The sequence below is a fragment of the Asparagus officinalis genome, chromosome 4 (genome assembly GCF_001876935.1).
Source record: "Asparagus officinalis chromosome 4, Aspof.V1, whole genome shotgun sequence".
In the NCBI taxonomy this organism is placed as follows: domain Eukaryota; kingdom Viridiplantae; phylum Streptophyta; class Magnoliopsida; order Asparagales; family Asparagaceae; genus Asparagus; species Asparagus officinalis.
The window spans coordinates 72,007,361-72,031,007 of record NC_033797.1 but is presented as its reverse complement, the minus strand read 5'-3'; the positions used below and the strand labels follow the sequence as shown (position 1 = coordinate 72,031,007).

The 23,647-nt window shown below is 40.8% G+C and overlaps 2 protein-coding genes across 5 annotated transcripts in view; both read right to left on the bottom strand.

Moving 5' to 3' along the window:
• Positions 1–6,294, bottom strand: part of LOC109836008 (SKP1-like protein 14) — a 10,311-nt gene extending 4,017 nt beyond the window's left edge. For 2 of the 4 annotated variants that reach the window (XR_002245775.1, XM_020403952.1), the window contains exon 1: positions 5,647–6,294. Coding sequence is in view for 3 of the 4 variants with exons in the window: in XM_020403952.1 (XP_020259541.1) it covers positions 5,647–6,021 (375 nt within the window). In the remaining variant the exon portion in view is untranslated. Of the gene's footprint in view, positions 1–1,676; positions 2,150–5,646 lie in introns of those variants that run through there. The other 2 variants (XM_020403954.1, XM_020403953.1) reach the window with 2 other exon arrangements.
• LOC109838909 lies at positions 22,320–23,114 on the bottom strand. Its single transcript, XM_020407335.1, has 5 exons — positions 23,021–23,114; positions 22,867–22,926; positions 22,618–22,797; positions 22,480–22,551; positions 22,320–22,408 (listed from the first exon to the last, which is right to left on the bottom strand). Exons 1-5 carry the CDS (start codon positions 23,112–23,114, stop codon positions 22,320–22,322), a joined length of 495 nt encoding a protein of 164 aa, XP_020262924.1.

Here is a 23,647-nt window from a genome sequence, read left to right as displayed (position 1 = left end):
GTGGGGGGGGGGGGAAGAGAAGATGACCAGGGAAGAGAAGATGGCCAGGACGTGCTGATTAGATCCAAGAGAAGAAGAAAATAATAATAATAATAAAGGGGATCTGTAATCTGTATTAGATGACTCTTTTTCTTTTCTCGAATTGTAATAGCTTGTTTAGGTTCCCTCGATAGGTCAATCCTTGAACTGATAAGAGGAAGAGCTGATATCTCACCTTATTGAGATATCTTGCTTTTGGTTCTTGTTTCCTTAGTAAAACAAGAATTCTTGTTGATCTAACTCTCTTGTTGTGTTGCCGAAGTGCTGCCGGAATTTTCGCTGCGCACCATAAGAATACAAGTTGAATCGATGACGGAGGCTGATAAAAATCCGATGGAGGAGATCATCAAGAAGTTGAATCCTGATGAGATCTCAACACTGATGCAACTGATGAGGTTGTCGAAGGGAGAGGGCTCGAAGAACATGGAGCCAATCCGGATAAGTGGACAGGTGGACTTACAGAGGAGAAGTCCACTGATGGTATCCAATCCGGATAAAACTGAATTCAGAGGGGAGACTAGGCAGTGCTTCAACTACGGAGAGGTAGGACATCTGAGACAGATGTGCACTAAGCCACCCAGGGAGAGGAACTGGGGTGAACATGGTCAGGCTGGAGGCCGTGGCCGTGGCCGTGGAAGCACGCGAGGTGGAAGAGGAGGCCACCGGGCAAACTTGACAGTGACAGAAAGGGAAGAAGAAGCTGAGATGATCTTCACTGATGAGGATCGGGCACTCTTGGCAGCACTGAGGAGGAAGCAAAGAGTAGTAGGTGATGTGTCTGAGGGGTCATCCACTACTCTCTCTGGAGGGGACTATGCCAATTACGCCCTTGTGCACACTCAAACGAGGAAAGATCCACCGCCTGGATAATGGATTCTGGAGCATCCAGACATGTGACAAGCAATGCCAATGATTTTTTATCTTACACGCACTTAACAGAAGCAGAGAGCATCCAGATCGCTGATGATACAGCACAGTTGGGGGTTGCGGAGTTAATATGGCTGAAGAACATGCTAGTGGAGCTGAACCTTGACCAAGGGGCCAAGATGAGTTTGTGGTGCGACAACAAGTCAACTATCAGTATCGCCAACAACCCAGTTCAGCATGACAGAACTAAGCACATTAAGATTGATAGATTCTTCATCAAGGAGAAGCTGAACAGTGGGTTACTGGAGTTAGGTCATGTTCCAACTAAGGAGCAAGCTGCAGACTGCTTGACTAAAGGGCTTAGCTCAGTAGATCTAGCTAGAGGGTGTGACAAGATGGGTTTAATAGATATCTTTCGCTCATCTTGAGGAGGAGTGTTGAAAAGATAATGTAATTAAAGAATATTAGAGGGGTTTTGTGTAAATGTGGGTGTAAGGCTATATAAGCCAATTTATTCTATCAGTGAGAATATGATCTTAAACCCTAATCTTTCAATATTTAATATGGGAGTAATAATTAATAAACTAAGAATTGAAAACGATATCATGGATACGTGAAGCTCAAAACCATGTATCCAAAAAACATCTCATCCAGTTTAGCTCTTTTCATTCATTTAAATCCTCTAAGCAAGATGCAACAATATTCTGCAATGTCAGGATACAGAACTCTAACAGTCCAAATTTCAGGAACTTCAGATCTCAGTGTGAATATAGCAAAAAATGATACTTTAGTCTTAACCCACATGTTACAGTATTGGGCACTGTCAGGATATGAAACTCTAAAACCCAAATTCAAGAAACTTCAGAAGTCATTTAGCTGTATGAATGTAGCAAAAAAAATGTTACTGTAGTCTTAACCATATTTTTTGAACCTATAACCACCATCAATGCAAACCAGAAGCTGAAGTTGTTTTACCCCATTGCAAAATCATAGTCAGTCTACTTGTAAAAGGATATCCTTTTTCAAAGAACGATCCTGTCAAGATCCCTAAGAACCTGTTCCTCTTCCTCAGGGGTGAGCTCATTGTCTTCTTTGATCATGCTGAGAAGTTCATCAATAGGTTTCCCACTCGTCTTAGCAGCTAAAGTTTCACCGAGCAAATCAACTAATCCTTTAATCTTGAGAGAAATTGCAGCCTATACAAAGGAGGACAGCAACAGGTGGGATGCACTCTAATAAGTCCCTTTTAAACCACAATAAGAGATCAACTTTCTCAAGCTCAAAGATGGTGAACCATATGCACGTACAAGATCTAAATTGTCCTTCACAACTATTTGAGCATGTTTGAGTACTTATCAAGACGTGCATGATACATTGGTTAAGATGAAAAGCCAGAAAAACATAAAATGCCCTGTACTGGACACTATGGAGCTTTACTTCTCTTTAGGGGGGGAAAAGAACCACTAGTTCAGGCACCACTTCTTCATAGGTTTTCTTCATTTGTGTTGTTTAGCAATGAACAACGATGTATGGAAAAGAAGTTAAAATACGTCCTGAACAAATGTCAGGGAAAATTGAGCTGCGATTCTTGCACAGAAAAGCATCAAGTTTAGAGACCAGTTCACATGTAAAACTAAAGCTTTTGATAGACAACATGTTGGAGGGAATAATAATAAGATATGTATGTGTAAATCTTATTCTGCTGCCTACACGCCAAGAGACCGTTCTGCCTCATGACTTTGTTTGTTTCAGTTCCCCACCCATAGGCAGCCCACTTTGTCATGCATGCAAGTGAAGATTAGATCCAAGCTAGCAGAAATGAATGTTAGGCAACCTGACCCTTATGTAGGCAACCTGAACCTTATACCACTAAAGAATGGAAGTAACATTTAATTTATCAAATTATAACGCTCGTATTGTTTCCTCCTAATCCCCGCATGTCATGAAAAAAAAAGTTTAAGTTGTAAAATATAAATTAGGCTAATTGCACTTTAATACCCTAAAGTTCACTGTTTTTTACTGAGACCGTGGAGTTTAAATAGTCCAAGTGATGCCTAAAGTTTTTTTAAACTGGAGTTAACCCTACTAAGTTAACTAGGACTCAACTGCAGGTAGGAGGCTAATGGTTCCGCTGCAGCCAGCAATGTGCTGGTACCTGAAAAATAAAACTGGATTTGTCAAGCAAGCAAAAGATGACACAAAAGAAAAAGAATCAAACACAACTACCAGGAGTCAGGACTAGTGGCCTAGAGGGGAAAATTTACATTAATACCTATTTTATTGTTAATGCTTTATATTTTATTTGTGATATTGTGTTTTCTTCCTAATTTTCATCAAATCCCCAAAGTACAGTTCCTAAATTAGATTAAATAAACGTTTAATGCTTTTGTTGAAATATCAACAGAATTATTAATTTTTTATTTTCTGAGTTACAATATGGAATTTGTGGTAATATGAGTATGTATTAGAAATTATCTTCACTGAAAAATCAAGAAAAACAGCTTAAAATCAAGATAACAGAAGATCCAAAGTGAATGATAAAGTTTTCACCAAATTTCATTACTTCGATTTTGGACAGATGAAACTATACATTAAGATTTATGTTTTTAAATGATTCTATGTTAAATAAGGGGTATAAAGTCAAAAAGCATTGACTGGTGACTTTTAAACAGAATCCTCACTGATCATGTAATGGGTAGTGTAGAATAGGTAAACTTCGGGAACATCTCGCCAAATTTAAACTTCAGGTATCAAACTCAAAAATTGGGTGAAACTTTAGGGAATTACAGTACAAGTAACCATATGAATTAAGTAAATAACGTAAAACGTGGATAAAATGTCCTGCTTGAAATGTACTGATTGAAATGTCCGGCAAGTCCTATGTGACTGTATTAATAATACTCATTAATGACAAAACTTGTAATAAAAATGCACATATCCTCAAACCGTACTTAAGATGAAAATTTCATCTACTTTTGTAATCAGCTCATTCTACACACTCGATTCAACTTTTCTTAGAGATATAGGTGCTATCGTTGGTATGCCAAGAACACTCTCCCTAATTGCTCCCTCTCATATTATCGGTTTATCCAGCCATTCAAGGACCTTACCACAGGTATAATCAATTTTCAGATCATATTGAGGAGTGCATAAATCTCTTTGCAAAGTGGAAAGGGTCAAAAACGTGATTTATCCTGAAGTGACAGTAACTCCAACCAATTTTAAACGTGTAAAAGAAAAAATCTGTTACTTCCCATATGCATCCTATAAGCTTATACCAAAATTAATCAGCAATCACATTGTTTCTTTAAAACAGATCATACGGGTACGCAATCAGACCTTTACTAACAATGCAATTTGTCTTCTGTACTTAAGGATGTAACGCATTTATTATTGATAATAATTAAAGATCTAAGACACATATTATTTTAATAAACATAATTCTTAGTTACTCATAATGCTCTCATATTTGAATATTCTCCTCGAGGTCCAAGAATTCTCTGGACCTATCAAGGAGATGGAGTTGAACATACATATAATTCTTTGAAAGTAAAAAAGTCAAACTTTTATACACCAAGATTAATCAGCAATCAAATTGCTTCTCAGATCACAGCAAACAGATTGTATGAATACTCAATCTGACCTCTACTAACACTGTGCCTTCTCATTATTCCGTATTTGAATATGTAAAGCGTATATTATTGATAATAATTAAATTTGTAAGACTTGAATGTCACTTTAATAGACAATATAACTTTTAGTTCTTGATAATGTTCCCATATTTGAATTTCTCCTTGAGGTCCAAGAATTCCCTGACATTTGTCCAAATTTCAACCTATCAAGAATTCAATTTTCAACATATATATATTTCTTTTTGCAAAGTAGAAATATCAGACTCTCATATTTATCTTCAAGTGACCACAAATCCAAATCAATTTTCAACATGTAAGACTCAAACATATAACATTTACCAACGACGTATCTTCTCATAATCCCATGTTTAAAGATGCTAAGCATTTACTATTGATAATAATTAAAGGTGTAAGACTCAAATATTCCTTTAACAAACAATATAACTCTTTGTTGTTGATAATTCTTTCATATTCAAATTTTCTCCTTCAGGTTCAAGAATTCCTTGCTATTTGTCCAAATTTCAACTTATCAAGAATCCATATTTCAACATACATGTATTTCAAAAGGTCGAAGCCTCATGTCTATCTTGAAGTAACCACAGATCGTAATCAATTATTCTCTCCCAAAAAAAATCCCAATCAATTTTAAATATGCTATAAACGTTTATGTACCAAGATAGTCAGTAATCAAATCGTTTCTCAGAACGCTGAGACACTCAGTGACTTAGATCTGACTTCTCGTAACAATTTACCTTTTAAAGAATGTATTAGCGATTTAAGTTAAATACTTCCTTAATAAACATATAATTCCTAATACTTGATAATGATCTCAAGATCCTTCACCCTCTTAATTATAGATGACCAATTCAGATCCAAGAACACTCAGATCTGACCTAATAAGTCTGTCTTAACGGTGTATGTTCTAAATACGTTCTTAAGAAACAATATAATTCTTAGTTCTTGATAATGATCTTAAGATCAAGAAACTTTCTAGCCTGTTTCCTCAAAACTCAACTAACAAAAAACCGAAAGCAAACATATCACTTTTCCCAGATCCAGATTCAATCAAAAGAATCTAACAAGGAAAAGTAATGCGAAGAAAGCTCACCTGAAACATGAAGAAACGTTTAGCAAAATCCAAGGTTTGGGAGAACTCATCATCAAAGTTCTGTTTCATCCTCTGTTTCACCACTTCGGATGGCCAAGACGCCAAAAGAGAGTGCGCGTCACAGTATACTCTGACTCTTATCAGGGTTTTTTCCTTGACATCGACGGGGATTGCATCGCCGACGAATCCCTCCTCGATCTGACGGTGGAGGACCTCCGACAGCTCGGCCGCCTCCTTCTTCATCTCGACAAGCTTGTTGTCCTTGGTCCTCAGCATCACCGTCCTGTTCTCGCTTTCATTTCTTTTTCTCTTTCTCGCCTCCGGCGTCGTCGCCTCTGGTGATTTCGTCCCTGATGTTGTGGCCGCTTCTGTCATCTCCACCGGTGTTGCTTCCGCCCGATGCTGTCTCCCCGACCGATGCTTTTGTCGCCGCTGTTGTCGCCGCCGGTTGTGCCGACGCTGGTGATGACATCTCCGGCATCTCTGCCGCTAATGGCCGGAGATGGTTGATCATTTTCGCCGGAAGGCGCCGAAGATGAAGACGCCATTTGATCTGAGGAGAGAGCGGAAGTGGAGCCCTAGCGATGAGAGGCAGGAGCCGAGGAAAAGGGCGGGAAATATTGGGGATTCTTTTTTGGAGAGAGAAAATTGGAGATATTTATAGATCGACGGGTACGGATGCTTCTAGAATTCTTGATTCTAAAGACTGATTAATAGATAGATTAAAGATTAATTAAGCCGTTAAACTGGTCTGGATAGATAGCGTGAATGATCATAACCCGAACCAACTTTTAGTCCGGATCCAATAATTTTATCTGATAGCACACGAATTGTATATTCATACCTATAGGTTTTCTTCTAAGTTCAAACAAACACCAGTATTAAGTCGATAATCTCACAGATTAATTATTTTGATTTCTTTAGTTTGTTAATTTATGTTGGTTTATGCGTTAAGCTACATATTGTAATAATACAAATGATTAATTATATTTCTTTGTAGACTAGCTATCATCTATTAATTATGATAATACTTTATGAAGAAAGATAATAAGTATCGCCTTTTGCTATATTATGAGAAAAAAAGAGAATAGAGTTTTTCATCAGTTAAAGTGATAGTTTGAGTGATAAGACTTTTGTTAGATAAATTACAGTCTTAAATTTGAAATTAAAAATTAGATAGCTTAACCATCAATGTCCTTTACGAACCTAAATAATAATTTACAATTTTAAAAAACTAAAAATTGTTATTCAAAATGCTAAGATTTCAATCAATGCTCAAACTTGGTTCACCTGAGATTGGGAGATAGAGACACGAATGATATTTGGATTTTTCTCTTGTCTCAAGAAAATGGAAAGTAGGAAATTCCACCAATAGTTCGCCTAAGTTGTAAAATTTTCAAATGACTGTTTGTAAAAATTTCAGGTGGATATTTATGATTTTTAAAACTTTCAAGGGATTAGTTGCAAAGTTTTTTAGAGGTTTATTTATAAAACTTTAGGGTATAATTAAAATTTTTTGAACTTTTCGAAGAATTGTTCATAATTTTTATTTTTTCTAAGGATTGTTTGTAAATTATGGCTTTTAAAGTAGGCATTTTATAATTTTATGCAATTTAGTGCTATTTTTAAATCTCAAATTTCTCATGGGTTTATTTATAATTTTTTACTCTTAAGGGGTTGTTTGCACCTTTCATAAGGCTGTTTATAGTTTTTAGATAATTTTGTAGGGTGTTCGTAATTTTTAGAACTTTCAAGAGGTCATTTGTAAAATTTTTTTAGGGAGTTGTAATATTTCAAAACATTTAGTAGGTTATTTGTTATTTTCACAACTTTCTTGAGGCTAGTTGTAAAATATTCAAAACTGTAGTAATAATCCTTTTTTTAGATACCAATCAATTAATTTGGAGGCTCACATGATGTTGGAATTGAGAAAAAACAAACAAAACAAAGTTCTTAAATGCCCATTAGTGTTGTACGTTCACCCGGGGAGAAATCCACTATCAACCGGGTTTTCTACGTTCACCCGAACAACGTTTACACCTCACACTCGGTTTTCTAGCTAACCGAAAACTTTACAATCAACACACTATTGTAATCCCACTCTACACCCACTAAGTGTTGGACCTAGCCGTATCTCCCTCAAGTGCTCGGTTACAACCTCTCCCTCGGCTCGTCAACCGACGCCACTCCTCTTGGGACGATCCCCGACTCTCACCACACACTCCTCACTTGGTGTACAAGTATATTACAAAGTGAATCTCTCAATAAGCACACTATAACAAATGATTGTCTCTCTAACAAGGTGAGAACTCAATTAAGCACAGCTCAAAGTTACAATCTCTCACCACCCAACTATACTATGTATGAAAGATACAATAAGCTCAATGTGGGTGTGTGTAACAGTGAGTAAATAAAAACTTAACTCAATAAGAACTAGCAAAAATATTGATATGAAATACAATAGTAGAAATGCTAGGAAATAGAGTTAAGAAAACTTCTCTAAAACACAAAGGGAGGATGATGAAATGTTGAAGATGAACTCTTCAATAGTTGATATAAACTCCTCTTTGTAACAGCAAACCCAAAACAAACTTAAACCAAAACTAAACAGGTTTAAACCCTTGTTTTAAAACTTGTTAAAACATTCTCTTTTTTTTTTAAAAAAAAAGAGATCAGCAATGGGTATTTATACCCACTTGAAATCTCAGCAAAAACCCCAAACCAAATGACAAAACAGCCCCAGAGAAATCAGCTCAGAAATAGCCGTTAGGAGCCAACGGCTCTTTTGTCGGTCGACCGAAAATCTCGTCGGTCGACCGATGGAGCGAAAAAGCACATAAAAACGTTCTGGACCATCGTCGGTCGGCCGGTGCGGTCGACCGATGGAGCTTTCGGTCGACCGGACCGATCGACCGACAGACTCTCTGTCGCCCAGTGAGAAATGATCAACTGATCGAAAACTGACATATATAAAAGCTGATTTGCTGATTTTAAAACCCTGTTTAAAAAAATCAAATAAATTCCAAAAAATGTAAAACTTTGGGGAATGATTGTAGACATGATAATAAACATGATACATCAACTGGTTATCAGAAAGGACTTCCCAAATGAAAAATATCATCATTTTACAAACTAGTCCAAAACATGAAAATATGAGATACTTGAATTTTGATGTTTTGACATAAACCAACTTTTGAAACTTTGTGAAATGTTTTTATAGACTTAGTAAAACATGTATAAACTGATATTGAAGTCTATAAACTAAGAATACAATATTTTCACAAAATTGCATATTCTATGCAATGTTTTCAAAAACACAATAGAAAATATGAAATATATAATTTCATATATATAATCATAAAAACTCAAAACACATATATATCACTATATATATATATATGAAAACCAACATAATGTGTGTGTATAGATATTGAGCTTAACGTACTTAACACACATAATATAAATCCTAAACTAAGTTACCCAAGCTTGATTGGTCTTCAATAAGCTCTACTTGGTAATCTCGCGGATGAAGCATGAACTTGATCTTTAACTTTGAATTGTACGTTGCTTCACTCTACAATTCCGCCAACCTCCTCTTGATATGATCGTTATGGCGCAATCCATCCATCCTCCAACATATTGTTTGCCTAGAATCAATATAAAACACAAACACTAGACAAACAATATTAGATGTAAATTGTTTGTAAATCATCATCAAAATAAGAAGGCCAACACAGATTTGGTTCTAAACAGTCATAAATATCTCGTAGTTCTGAAACACTTGTGACTGTCTCGCACTTCCGAGACAGTTTGTGTTGTCTTAGGTATTTTGGCTCTAACTCCCTCGTTCGATATCGGAATGAGATGATCCAAGATGCGTTGGAAATCTAACGAAGAGATCTACAACTTTTATCTTTTGAGCTTCTTAAGATTTTGTGCAAGACAGTCATAACTATCTCGTAGTTCCGAGACAGATGCGACTGTCTTGCACTTCCGAGACAGTTTGTATTGTCTCAGGTATTTTAGCTCTAACTCCCTCGTCCGATATCGGAATGAGATGATCCAAATGCGTTGAAAAGCTGACGGGGAGGTCTACAATTTTTGTATTTTGAGCTTTCTCAGATTTGGTGCGAGACAGTCATAACTGTCTCGTAGTTCCGAGACAGTTGCGACTGTGTCGCACTTCCGAGATAGTTTGTGTTATCTCGGGTATTTTAGCTCTAACTTCCTCGTTCGATATCGGAATGAGATGATCCAAGATACGTTGAAAAGATGACAAAGAGAACTACAACTTTTATCTTTTGAGCTTCTTCAGATTTGGTGCGAGACAGTCATAACTGTCTCGCAGTTACGAGACAGTTGCGACTGTCTCGCACTTCCGAGACAGTTTGTGTTGTCTTGGGTATTTTGGCTCCAACTCTCTCGTCCGATATCAGAATAAGATGATCCAAGATACGTTGGAAATCTTGCAAAGAGCTCTATAACCTCCCATAGACAATACACTCATGGAGTGGGCAAAACACACATGGTACTTCGCCCTTTTGTGGGCGAAGCACAACTCTCGGTTGAGTTGTTCCTTTATCGTTTAGCGTGTTTTACAGACTCGTACGCTTCGCCGACTTACTTCATGTGCTTTTTAGCTTATCTACGGTATCAGATGATCTTCTTTGACTCAGATAATCCTCATTGACTCGGATAGTAACATTCATCGTCTTTTTTTCATCTCGAGCTATGTGCAAGAACCTATAGGCAATTTTTTTATGTCTACAGATACCCCCTTCAAAGTGTTTTAGTCTCATTCTTTTATAAAAGAAGCTGGAATATTTTGGATATGATATGCCTGGCCGTTAATTCATTGACTTCTTCAACTTTTAGTCTATTCAGTTTTTTTGTCGGATAGCTGAAATTTTTCTGGTGTTGCGTTTATCGCTTGACTGTTGTCAAAATCTTGAACTGAACCTGGCATGTTAATTTTTGAATTAGCTCGTGTCGTTTGATTTACGTTGAACTAATCACCTTCGTGGGGAGTTTGTATCTGAGTCACGATTGAACTCCCTGAATTAATTCCTTGAACCGACGTTTCATCCTGAGCCTTATTTCGGCGGAATTATCGACGCGTTGGCTGGAGTAGACTTTCGTTGCAACGCGTTGACTGGCGTTGGGATATGGCAAGCCCAAGTGTAGAGACTGTAAGACCAATTGTTGATGTCGGTTCATCTGCCTGTACGGAGTTTCTCCTGGCATGGACCATTATACATTTGTTGGTTTTTTACTTAAACACAGTGGGATTTTGATTGTAGGACCAGCCATTGGAGCTGATACGACCAAAATCACTAGAGAGACTTTTTCGATGCTGTCTTGTGTGCGCGAGACAGTATACCCTACCTCGTGTGTCTGAGATGGGTTCAATTGTCCCGCTTGAAGAAAGGTGGCCTTCGAGCTGAATTTGTGTCTTCCTTGAGTTTGGCAGAGTTTAAACTTTATTATGATTGTTTATCCTACTCAGAATAAATACTTATAGGATTTTTGGCAAATCCTCAGTCATCAACGGATTTGATAAGCCTTTACCGATTACCGTTTGACTCGGGCTAGCATGCAGATTGTTTAAGTCTGGTCTGCATGTAACGTTGTGCTAAGAGAATAAACTCTCTTAGACTTTGTACTATGATGTTGAATACATAGGTTTGGTCATTTTTACGGGAACGTACCACCCGGCAATATGTGTTATACGTAGACCTATCTCTAATAAGGGACTGAGATAGCGTCCCCTACATATAAAACATGGATTTGAAAATGTTGATGGGGTTGCGTCTTTTTGGTAAAAAGAAGAACCCGACACTACAGAGGAAGAATTTTATATTCTATCTCCTGGTCTCTTTTTTGTTTGTAGAGATGAACCCAATGATGGAGAGGAAGAATTTTATATTCTATCTCCTGGTCTCTTTTTTTGTTGGTAAAGATGAACCCGATGCTGGAGAGGAAGAATTTTATATTCTATCTCCTGGTCTCTTTTTTGTTGGTAGAGATGAACCCGATGCTGGAGAGGAAAAATTTTATATTCTATCTCCTGCTGTAAAAGAAACTCAAAGTAGGATCTCCACTTTGAGAATCTGAAGGGTGAAACTAAGAGTGGGATCTTCACTCCGAGAATCGAGAAGATTTAGATAACCCTAACTGTTAAAAGGATTGATTATCCAATCTAAAAGTGGATTTCTCATTTATCGAGATGGAATTCCAACTTTGGTCCTAACTATTTAAAGGTTTGACCGAGTGGGGAATGTGTGGAAACCTTTCATTTATCGAGAGGTGATTCCGATTTTGGTCCTAACTGTTTAAAGGTTTGACCGAGTGGAGTTTGAGACGATCCTAACTATTAAAAGGTTTAATCGTTCAATTTGTGAACCTCTCGTTCATGGAAAGAATCGAGAGGGGATTTTGGCTTTGGTCCTAACTGTTTAAAGGTTTGACCAAATAGGAGTTTGAGATGATCCTAACTATTTAAAGATTTGTTCGTTCAATATGTGGACCTCTCGTTCATGAAAAGAATCAAGAGGGGATTTTGGTTTTGGCCCTAACTGTTTAAAGGTTTGACCAAATGGGAGTTAAGACAACTTTACCTTTAATAGGCTAAATTGTTCAAATGGAATTGAGGCCCTTTCGTTTGCCAAAAAGGAATCTCAGTTTTGAAAGCAAACCTCTCGTTCATGAAAGGAATCGAGAGAGGATTTTGGCTTTGGTCCTAACTGTAGGAAGGTTTGACCAAATAAGAAGTGAGAGCGAGGTACAAATAACGATGGGAATGTTAACTTGTACACAACACTTGGTGGGAGTTTTTGGTGTCAAGCGATAAAGAATTAATACGAAGGGGTTTGATAATCGTTATGGATCAGCTGATTGAAATTTTGGATGTCGTGTTAGGACTTCAACAGTGAGGATGTTAAAGGCTTAGGCACAGTGGGAGTTTGAATGGATTCAACCGTAAAGAATTTTGGTAGACCTACCGTCAATTAATTTGATCAGTGAGAGATTTTGTGGTGGAGGACCGTGAATTATTAAGCACTCCACAATTACTCAGTGGGGGTTTCGTGAGGGAAGATTGACCCGATGAAGTCATTGAATCTCATCTTAACAAAATAGTGCTTCGAAAGTCACAGTAGGAGGGTTTTAATCATCTTGAAAATAATTAAATAGGCACAGTAGGAGGTTCTTAATCATGATTAAGAATAAATTATTCTGATGATTGGTGTTCACCTTGAATAATCAATCGGTTTTGGGTTATCCTTAAAAATATCATGTGTAATATTCTCTAGGAACTTCCCATTGGAATGATTTGAGGTATTCCACCCTCAGCTTTTTGGCGAATCAAAATCCAATTATATTCAGCCACATTATTGGTTATCCTTAAGAATATTAAGAGTAATATTCTCCAGGAACTTCCCGTTGTTGAAAATAAGGAAGGTAGTTTAATCTCGTATACCCGTCGGAGGAAAGGAGAAGCAGTTTATACTCTTATACTCTTCGGAGTTACATGAAGAAACAGTTTATACTTGTATACTCTTCGGAGTTAAATGGAGAAGCAGTTTATACTCGTGTACTCATCGGAGTTAGGGAAAACAGTTTATACTCGTGTACCCAATGGAGTAAATGTCGTCTTTATTTGGCTTGTTTCGCCGTTATGACGCCAGAGTCAATTAAGCTTGGATTTTATTTTTGAGTCCAAAGCAAATCTTGGTGGGATGAAGAATCCTCCTGTGATATGCACAGTAGTTTGGATCCGTAATCCTCTTATCTTCTTCCTGATCTTTAATAGGTGGTAGCTCGATTTTGTCGTTGATGAGGAGGTATTTCAAGATAACTGGAACTTCATCATCTTCGAAAGAATACTCCTTCTGAAACTTCGGATCGGGAGTCTTCTGTTGCCTCCGGGGTTGCTGTTGTGACGTTTGATTGACATTCACAGCGGTTGTAGATATCGTCGGTTGGCTTCTTTCAGCTTTCTTTCTTTGAAGGAAGCGTTCAGCTTGTTCGCCACGTAGTTTTAACTCTTTCCAAGTTGCTAAAGGCACGACCCCCAGGGCTTCTAGAACATTAATGGAGAGATTGTTGTGGCATGTTTGAAGGATGAACTCCTCTGTGACAGGATCTCTGCAATTCATTGCCTTGTTACGGAAGCGCTGACAAAATTATCAACTGACTCTATGTCTTTTTGTTTCTCATCCATAAGAGTTCCAATTGATATTTCGGTGTCATCATCGAAAAAATTGCTGAGGAACAAACTTTTCATGTCATCCCAGCAGTTGACGCTACCATGTTTGAGACGTCGGTACCAATCGAAGGCGGGCCCATGAAGGGTGCCAACGAATGACCGTACCATCAAAGCCTCATTTTCAGAGATCACACCTAAGTGAGACTTGAAATAAATCAAGTGCTGAGTAGGTGAGCCATTCCCGTCAAATGGTGTGAAGTTAATCAGATTGAATTTTATTGGGTACGGTATTGAATCCCATTCTTTTGGATAGGGACACGGAATACCTGCCTTTTTTACTTCCTGAGCGGATATCAAAGCATTGACTTTGTTTTCAAGGTCTTGCATTTTCTTGTCCTCATCTTCATCTCTCTTTGAGTGATGTTGAGCAGAAATAATTGGGCCACCCCTAATGTTATTAAGAGGTGCAATTGAACTACCCCCAATATCGTTATTGGGAGGATCCATTGAACCACCCCTAGCGTTATTGTTATTGGGAGGTGTATCAGCCATAATGACTTCATCCACTTCTGGATCACTGTCATTTACAATATTCTGAGTGCGGCGGCTGGATTCAGCTCGCTGACTGGACTCAGGAGGTTGAAGCCATTGAGCTTGCAATTCTCTCATTTGTTAGATAGCCAACTCCATCTCCGTCTTCATCTCAGCTCTAATTTCTTCACGTTGCTTGGCTAGAGCTTCTTGAAGTATTTGAGCAAACTGATCAGGAGTGATTATGAACACTTCTCTGGCTTGCCCCGTGTTAGATATTGTATCATCCGAAACGATCGCAGAACAAGTGTCCGAAAGTTCATCCTCCGAGGACATTCCTTCATGCATTCTCTTGTAATCCCTACGTCTAATGGCTCCTAACTGGAGTCGAGACATCCGTTGAGCAATTCTTGGATTGACTTTTCCTCCCGGGGAAAAGTCGGGATTTGATTCACTTGAATGCCACTTAGATTTTCCTTTATCAGTCATATTGATGGTCACTTCAGGGAATTCTTCATCTTGGATAGCTGATCTTCTCTTGTGGAAATGTCTCGGCTTGGACTTCGACATTTCGGTGAAAAACTTCTTGAGCACTGAAACTCTTTGCGGGATGACTTCTCGTTTGAAGTAGTCACATTCTGATAGTACTACTCTAATGAATTGCAGACAAGAACAATGAGAACTTATTTCTCGGATAATCATCTTTTGAGATTTGTTTACACCCCTAGCTTGATAGTATAACTCATCGGTATGATTGCCAGAGTACCCTATCGTCTGTTGGTGTGACCTCCCAGGTATAACGCCATCTTTTGACGGACACGTCTTCTTCTAAAAATGTAAAGTCTTGCTAGCATTCTCAGGAGTCGTACGTTTAGAACCACCCCTTTGCGGGTGTGGAGCCTTAATGGGCTTCTGAGCTTCGATATGATCCCCCAAGCGGGTGGAAATTGGGATTTTCCCAATTTGAGATTGCTTTAGGTTGGTGGGAGGACACGTACGACCCCCAGCTTGACAAGTCATTTGGATTTTGTTCACCAGACCCAAGCGTTCCTTGACCAGAGTTTTGCCTCGATCTTCGTGCAAAGGATCAAGGCAATCCGCCATTGTGATTTTAACCTTTGATAGGTCATGGTTGACCCAAGGCTTCACTGATGGTGTAGCAGATATATTTGGAGCAGACAGACGAGGAGCGGATGTCGATGGAGTCGAAGGATTAGCTTCGGGGGCTATTCTTTGGGCGAGACACTTGCTAGTGTGTCGGATAATGTCTCTTTGGGCGAGACAGTTGAGACTGTCTCAAACAAAGGCTCTTTGGGCGAGACAATCTCCACCGTCTCGGCCAAAGGGCTGAGTCTTGATGGCCTCCGAATGTTGATTTTGCATAACTTCGGACTTTGGAATCCAAACTTTACGGAGTTTTGGTGGTTCTTTAGCCACCGTTTCCTTCTTCCTTTCTTGTATTTGTCGCACCAACGCACGGGCACGAGTGACGTTTGCACGACGCTTCTGGATGCGTTCCTTAAAGGTCGAACGGGCTCTTTTGACAAGAACTCATTCCTCCATCGTAAGTTTAACAGAGATGTGAGTGGTTTGTCGTTGAGGCGACTGGACCACTTAATGTTTCCTCGACTTTAGTTCCGCGTAGTAACGAATCTCGTCGGTTTGTTCTAAGGACTTAGCCATTTGATGAGCGCGATGCTGACATTGTCTCTGATGAGCCCTCTTCGTCAATGAGCCCTCTTCGTCAGTGCCAGTAGGCTTTGATTCAATGACTCCTTAATTGGAGTAGAGTTATTATGAGCAGAGGTGTTGCGAGTAAAATTCTCAGCAACAATCGGACGAGAGTCTTCACCAGTAATATTCGACGGAGTTGAAAATTTATAAACCTTCTTAGAAAACGAAATCTTCCTGTATTTGCGAGGTGAGGAAAATTTTGCAGATGAGGATGACAAATACTCCTCAAACTTCGCTTGGTCAAATTCGTACTCGACCGTGGATTCAACCGGTATCTTGATTGGCTGCGACACGACGGTCTCGGCAGCGAGACCGTTGGCTCCTACTGTGGTCGCCAGTTTGTTTGTGTCAGGAACAAGTTCTGTTGTAGAATTCATTATAACTGTTTATCTATTACAATGAATACAAAAGAGTGAGCTTCGTATTTTGTAAAACTACTCTTTACAACAAAAATCAAATTACAAGTGTAGACGTCCAAAATTGCCTATAGGTCCCCGTACACGACTCGAGACAGAGAGAAGATGATGAATGTCGTTATCCGAGTCATAGGAGCTCATTTGACGACGACGAACACATGAAGTGAGTCGACGAAGCATACGAAGCAATGAAACTTCGCAATAACGGGAATAAGACCTGATCGGGAGCCCCACATCGTTTACGAAAGACGGAGCACCCCTCACGTCCCATTTACTCCGCATGTAATTCAATCATGGGAGCCTGTATATCTCCTCGTCGGCTTTCCAACGCATATTGAACCACGTTATTCCGAGTCCGGACGACGAATTTACGGTGAAAACAAACTCGATGAACCAAAGTTGGAAAAAGCCAAATTGAGACACCCTGTGGTGTCTCGGCTTGGCCGAGACACTCTCAAGTGGCTTGGTTTGGCCAAGACACTCAAAAGTGCCTCCAATATCGGCTTGGCCGAGACACTCTCAAGTGGCTTGGTTTGGCCAAGACACTCAAAAGTGCCTCCAATACATCATAAGTGTCTCCAATACATCAGAAGTGTCTCCAATACAAAAAACGCTGATTTTAGTTGTTTCGGTGGTTTTTCGATCGTTAACCGCCTGGCTTTGCCCCAACTGATCTGATAATGTGGTTAAATGATTTTTAACTAAAGATAAAAGGGAATCGGCAGTTCTTATCCAAACACAGGGCTCCTGAAGCCTATAAATACAGCCTCAGGGCCTTTATTTTTTGAGATCAGAAAATCTCGAGCGTTGGCGAAGCCCTGCCGGACTGAAGATTGAAGGTGCATGAATTTCAGAAGAGAGGAGGAGATCGGATCGAGTTCTTCAGCGCAGGAAGGAAGAGTTCATCAGATCTGTAGTCCATCGTATTCATCCCTTAAGATTACCCCGTTGTGGTAATTTTAAGAAGAGCAATTATCTCGCTTTTGCCGAGATAAGCGCTTCAGATTCTTAATTCCTTCGTGAATCGACTAAGCTCCGGATCTGATCTTGTTGTCAGGTAGTCCACGGATATTGACGTCCCCGTCACCGGCCAAAAACCCACGCGAGCAAGAGACGATAAACGGATCTTGTGTTATTTTCGAGAGAGTTGTAATTCTTTTATTTTTTTGTTACTTGAATTCTTTGTAAACGATCAAAGTTATAATGAAATCAGTAATGGAAGCAACTTTCGAAGGAAACAAACTGGCGACCACGCTGCCGAGGCTGTCGTGACACAACCGACGATTAAGATCCCGGTGTTCGAAGAGGTCGAATACGAATTCGACCAGCAAAAATTCAAGTAATATATTTTCTCCTCCTCCTTCAGATCTTCTTCTTGCAAACACAGGAAAACCACTGTCATGAAAAACGTGCCTTCAGATCCAAAGACCAGGGCTGATGATCTGAACCCGAATGCAGTGGAAGACCCCTCTCCGACCTCCAAAGAAACCAGATCCAACGTTCGTGACAACTCCTCAAAGGCGCCATCAACATCTCACATGCCAATTGCTAAGGTTTTGGAGTCTGTTGACGGGATCTGCTGTAATGCGGATCTGAAACTCAGAAGGCGCCAAGTGTTCCAGCAGCAAGCAAACACCTCCTCCTCCAAACCAGCAACCAATGAATGGGTTCGTGTCAAAAAGACCCGTTCAACTCTTGAGGAGCGTATCCATAAGCGCCGCGCACTGCTAGCGCAGACAAGGATCCTTGTACGGAAGGCACAGGAGTTGTAGAAGGAAAAAGTGGTCAAAAAACCACCAAGATCTAAGCAACTTTGGATGCCAAAAGCCAAATCAGCGCCTAAGGCAAAAGCATCCGAGACTGCTCTCCGGCCTTCGTCAACTCCAGATCCCGTTCCTATTGCCTCCGCACCTTCAGTGAAGCCCTATGATAGCGTGGATCTCTCCAAATCTAGAATTCTATTGAAGGATCGCCTCGGTTCTCTACTCGAAGATCGAAGCAAAGCGTTTGTTAAGGAACACTTGGGACCGTTGAAGGAGCCTCGAACAAACATCTAGACTGGGGGTCGTATGCGACCTCCTAACAAGTTGATTTCTGTAACCGCCCGCTTGGGGGGCGTACAGAAGGCCAGGAGCTCGTTAAGGTTTCACCCTCAGAAAAGTGTGATTCCAAACGAGTGACTCCTGCAGACGCCAATAAGGCATTGTCTACTCAGAAGAAAACGCGTCAAGCAGATGAACGCGTTATACCTGAGAATTCATGTAAACAGCCAATAGGTTACTCTGACCGCAACGTCGATGAGTTGTACTATCGGGCTGGGGGTACGAATAAATTTCGAAAGAGAGGTACCCGGAAAGCAGATTCTCACTATCCGTGTACCAAAATTATCAGGGCAATATTATCAGCGTATAGCTACCCCAAGACCGCTCCACAGAGGGTCTCGGTATTCCAAAGGCTTTCCTATAAAGCGTCGGAAACTAAGCCAAGGCGTTTTCGTAGAAAAAGATCAGCTACGTGAGACAACGAACTCCCAGAGGTCACTATCAATATGGCTGATAAAGGGAAGTCAATGCGAATTTTCAGTTCTCGTCATTTTTCGGACGTATCCCAACGTATAACTCGGTTACGCGCAGGAACTACTAGGCGTAGGGATTATCAGAGGATGAATAACGGATTATCCTCAGATGATAAAGCATCATATGCGAACTCTGCCATCGCTTCTGACAATACGGTGTCCAGCATAGGACAATCTCGTGAGGCGTTCATGATCAACACGGAACAAATGACCAAGATCATCGAGGATGCTTTGGTTAAGCAAAAAGAGAACTTCAAGTTCGAATTGGAGATAGCCATGATACAGATAAAGGAAGAGCATGACCGACAGATGCATGCTCTGTCCAATCAACTTGGTGAATCCAGCCGCTGCACCCAGAACGCCGCAGTTGACAGCGATCCAGAAGTGGACGAAATCATCATGGCCGACGCACCCTCCAAAAATACTGAGGGTGGTTCAAATGCACCCCCTAGAGATAACAACGCTGGGGGTGGTCTCGCTAAAGATAATAATGCCAAGGGTGACCACATTATTCCTCTTGGAAATCGTCCAAAACATGATATAGACGAGGACGAGAAGATGAAAGACCTCGAGAGCAAAATTAACGCTCTAATGTCTGCTCGAGAGGTAAAGAAGACCGATATTTCGTGTCCTTACACGAGAGAGTGGGATTTGATCCCGTATCCGATGAAGTTCAACCTGATCAACTTCACGCCGTTCGACGGGAAGGGCTCGCCCACTCAGCATCTAATCTGTTAGACCCTAGAGGGGGGGGGTGATTAGGGTCTTATGCTAATCTAATCCGATTATATGCCAATTAAAATTAATTAACAAGTTATCCTAGCAAGTATGAAATACAACAAGTTATATGAGCTAGGATAAGCAATATGAACAACAAGAAATATCCTAGCAAAGAGATATAAGCAATATATGATATATGCAAGGATATGAAACTAACACAAGTGGTAAACAATATGAACTAGATAGTGGATCATATAAATAATGAGCTATGGACAAAGGCGATATAAGATATGAACATAAATATAAATGAACGCCAAAGCACACTCAAACACACTATATGATCACGGAGTTCGGACCTTCCGTCCTACGTCTCCGCTCCCCACTCCCGGGGAGAAATCCACTATCACAACCGGATTTTCTACGCTCACCCGAATAACGTTTACACCTCATAGTGTCGGTTTTCAACGCACACCGAACAACGTTCACTCCTCACACTCGGTTTTCTAGTTCACCGAAAACTTCACAACACACTCGGTTTTCTAGCTCACCGAAAACCTTACACCACTCTGTAGGCATCGAAAATTGCCTATAGGTCTCCACGAACAGCTCAGTGTTAAGGAACGACGATGAACATCACTATCCGGTTCACAGGAGTTCGATTGATGTCGATGAATGATTAAAGTGAATCGACGAACTACGTGAACTAACGAAGGTACGGGCTAATCAGGAGCCCCACGATGTTTACAAAAGGAACAATTCCCTTCGTGTCTCATTCATTCAACAGATGGTCTAACCATCGAAGCTGATAGAACTCCTCGTCAGATTTCCAACGCATTTCGAATCACTCAAATCCGAGTTCGGACGAAGAATTTACAGTGGAAGCGGATGAATACACCTCAATGGAGTGTCTCGGACCAACGAGACACCCTACGGTGTCTCGGCCAAGGCCGAGACACCCTAGGGTGTCTCGACCCAAACCGAGACACCCTAGGGTGTCTCGGATCAATGAGAGACACCCTAGGGTGTCTCCAATCAAGTAGAGACACCCTGGGGTGTCTCCAAGGCAGATTTGGGCTTTTAAGCGTTTTTAACCGCTCCGTTATCCTCTCAAGCCTATAAATACAAGCCTTAGGCCTCATTTTTCGAGAGCACTTCAACACAAGAGAGTTCTTCGTCAGATCTACATCACCCGCATCCAATCCTTAGTATTATCCCGTTGTGGTAATTCTAAGAAGAGCAATTATCTCGCTTCATCGAGATAAGCGCTTCAGTTTCTAGATCTCCTTGCGGATCGACGAAGCTCTGGACCAGATCTGATTGCCAGGTAGTCCACGGATATCAACATCCCCGTCACAGGCTAAAGACCCACGCAAGCAAGAGACGACGAACGGATCTTGTGTTATTTTCAAGAAAGTTGTAATCTTTTATTCTTTTGTTATTTGAATTCATTTGTAACGTTTGAAGTTTAATGAAATCAATGACTAAGGCAACTTTCGACGAAAACAAATTAGCGACCACAGTGGGAGTCGAACCCACGACCTTCTGATAATTCTAAGAAGTGATCGAGCACTTCAACAATCGAAAGATGATTTCCCACAGTGGGAGCCAACAGCCTCGCTGCCGAGGCTGTCGTGACGCAACCGACATTCAAGATCCGGGTGAACGAAGAGATCGAATACGAGTTCGATCAACAGAAGTTTGAAGAGTACCTCTCTTCCTCTTCTTCCAGATCCGCCTCTCCAAACGGGCGCAGGAAGACTTCATCTTCCAAGAGTGCTCGCGGGCCCTCCGGATCGAAGATCCAAGATCCCCTCACCGCCGTTGCACCTACTCCCCGTGACGCTCTTATGGCGTCTAGTGTGGTCGAAGCTGCAGATCCAGATCTCCCTTCCGCCACAAAGTCAACCGCTGAAGGTGTCCCAACCTTGTCAAAGAGGGCGCGCCAAAGACGGCGTCAAAGTCTTGCGCGACAAATGGCCAAAGCCGCAGAATCCATGGACGGGATCCGTTACAATGAGGATCTAAAGTCCAGACAACGCCAAGAGCAACAACGGCGAACAACCAACTCCTCCTCCAAGACAGAAACGAACGAATGGGTTCGTGTCAAGAGGACTCGCTCAACCCTCGAAGAGCGAATCAAGAAACGCCGCGCATTGCTTGCGCATGCCCGAGTCCTTCTGCAGAAAGCGGAAGAGATGCAGAAAGAAGAGATGGTCGAGAAGCCGCCTAGACACAAGCAGGTGTGGGTGCCAAAGGCAAAACCGGCGCCTAAGACAAAAGTGGACGGAGTTGCCGTCCAACCTTTGTTGTTGTTTTGGTTGTGAAACAAAGAGGATCGAGATGATAAGATCATCTGTATATCTGCAAGTCCATCATCCTCAGGCACACGGGGAATGCCAGGAGTCATAAGAGTATCGGCCCCGGTGGCTGGTCCTATGATTACAGCCATCTATTAGTCAAAAATCAGACAAATGAAAAGGAACACGACGTCCTAGATCGTGTGCGTACCTGCAAGTCCGTCACTCCGAGGTAAGCTAGATACGCCGGGAATCGATACTGGATCAGTCCCAATGGCTGGTACTGCAATATCATCTATTAATCAAAAATCAGACAAATGAAAAGGAACACGACGTCCTAGATCGTGTGCGTACCTGCAAGTCCGTCACTCCGAGGTAAGCTAGATACGCCGGGAATCAATACTGGATCAGTCCCAATGACTGGTACTGCTATATTAATCCTCTGTTAGTCAGACAAAAGATCAGGCAAAATGAAGAGAATCAAATATATACCTGTGAATGAATCACTCTCAAAGGGTGGTCCCACAGTTTCTCTGGTAGCCTGTTCAGCCAACATGTCGACTAATAATCCAATGTCGGGTCCCGAAAAATTTGATGCAGAGACATACTCCTGTTTCTCGAGACCTACATCATGAAAAGCCTCATCCTCAACAGGCCTCTCTGATACGACATCTGCAGAATAATTTAAGTATTGGATATATATACAAGAAGATAGGGAAAGAAGAAAAAGCTCAGAAATACCTGCAGCAGGAACAGAAGATTCTTTTTCCCCAATATCCATGCTTGGATTCTTCAAGTGATCTGAAAGAAAGCGCAGCACGAAAAATAATGAATCCTGAATTACTTAACTCTTCTAAATGCTACTCGAGGAGGGTATCATCGGAGTTAGATATACCTGAACATGGAATGGCGGGCTCAACGCTATTAACCTGCTCAGTATCAAGGTTCGTATCGACATCCATGGAATCGTCACGAATGGCGTCGCACATTTACTGCAGGAAGCTATCCAGATTATCAGAACCAGGGAATACGGGATCCGGTGGAAGCTCGCCCTCGTCATAGTACCCTGGAACATAAAACATGATTACGAATCCCAGAAGGTAAACCATCTTAAAGCAAGAAAGACAATAAAATATTACCTTCCTCTCCGTCGGCGAAGTCTCCTAAATCCACTCCATAGGAGCGCTGACCAACGTGTGGTTTATGAACGGTCTTCTTCTTTTTCGGAATACCACCCCTCATAGAACCAACGGGTCGTTCATGCGCGGCTTTGCCATGCGTCTCAACCTGTGTAAGAGCTTTGCCGCTAGGCCTGGATCCCGCATAATGAGAAGCGAGCGACTCATGCTCATCGACTGTCCTACCTGGGGATAAGAGTCATTTCGTTAGGATAAGTGAACAAGACCTTTCGTTGATTCCAATTGAGGTTGAGAAAGAAGACCAAAGAGCATAACAAACCTGCATTAAGTTCTTCTTCGTCAGTGTCTATATCCACATACTCCTCCTCAGAAGTCTCATCCTC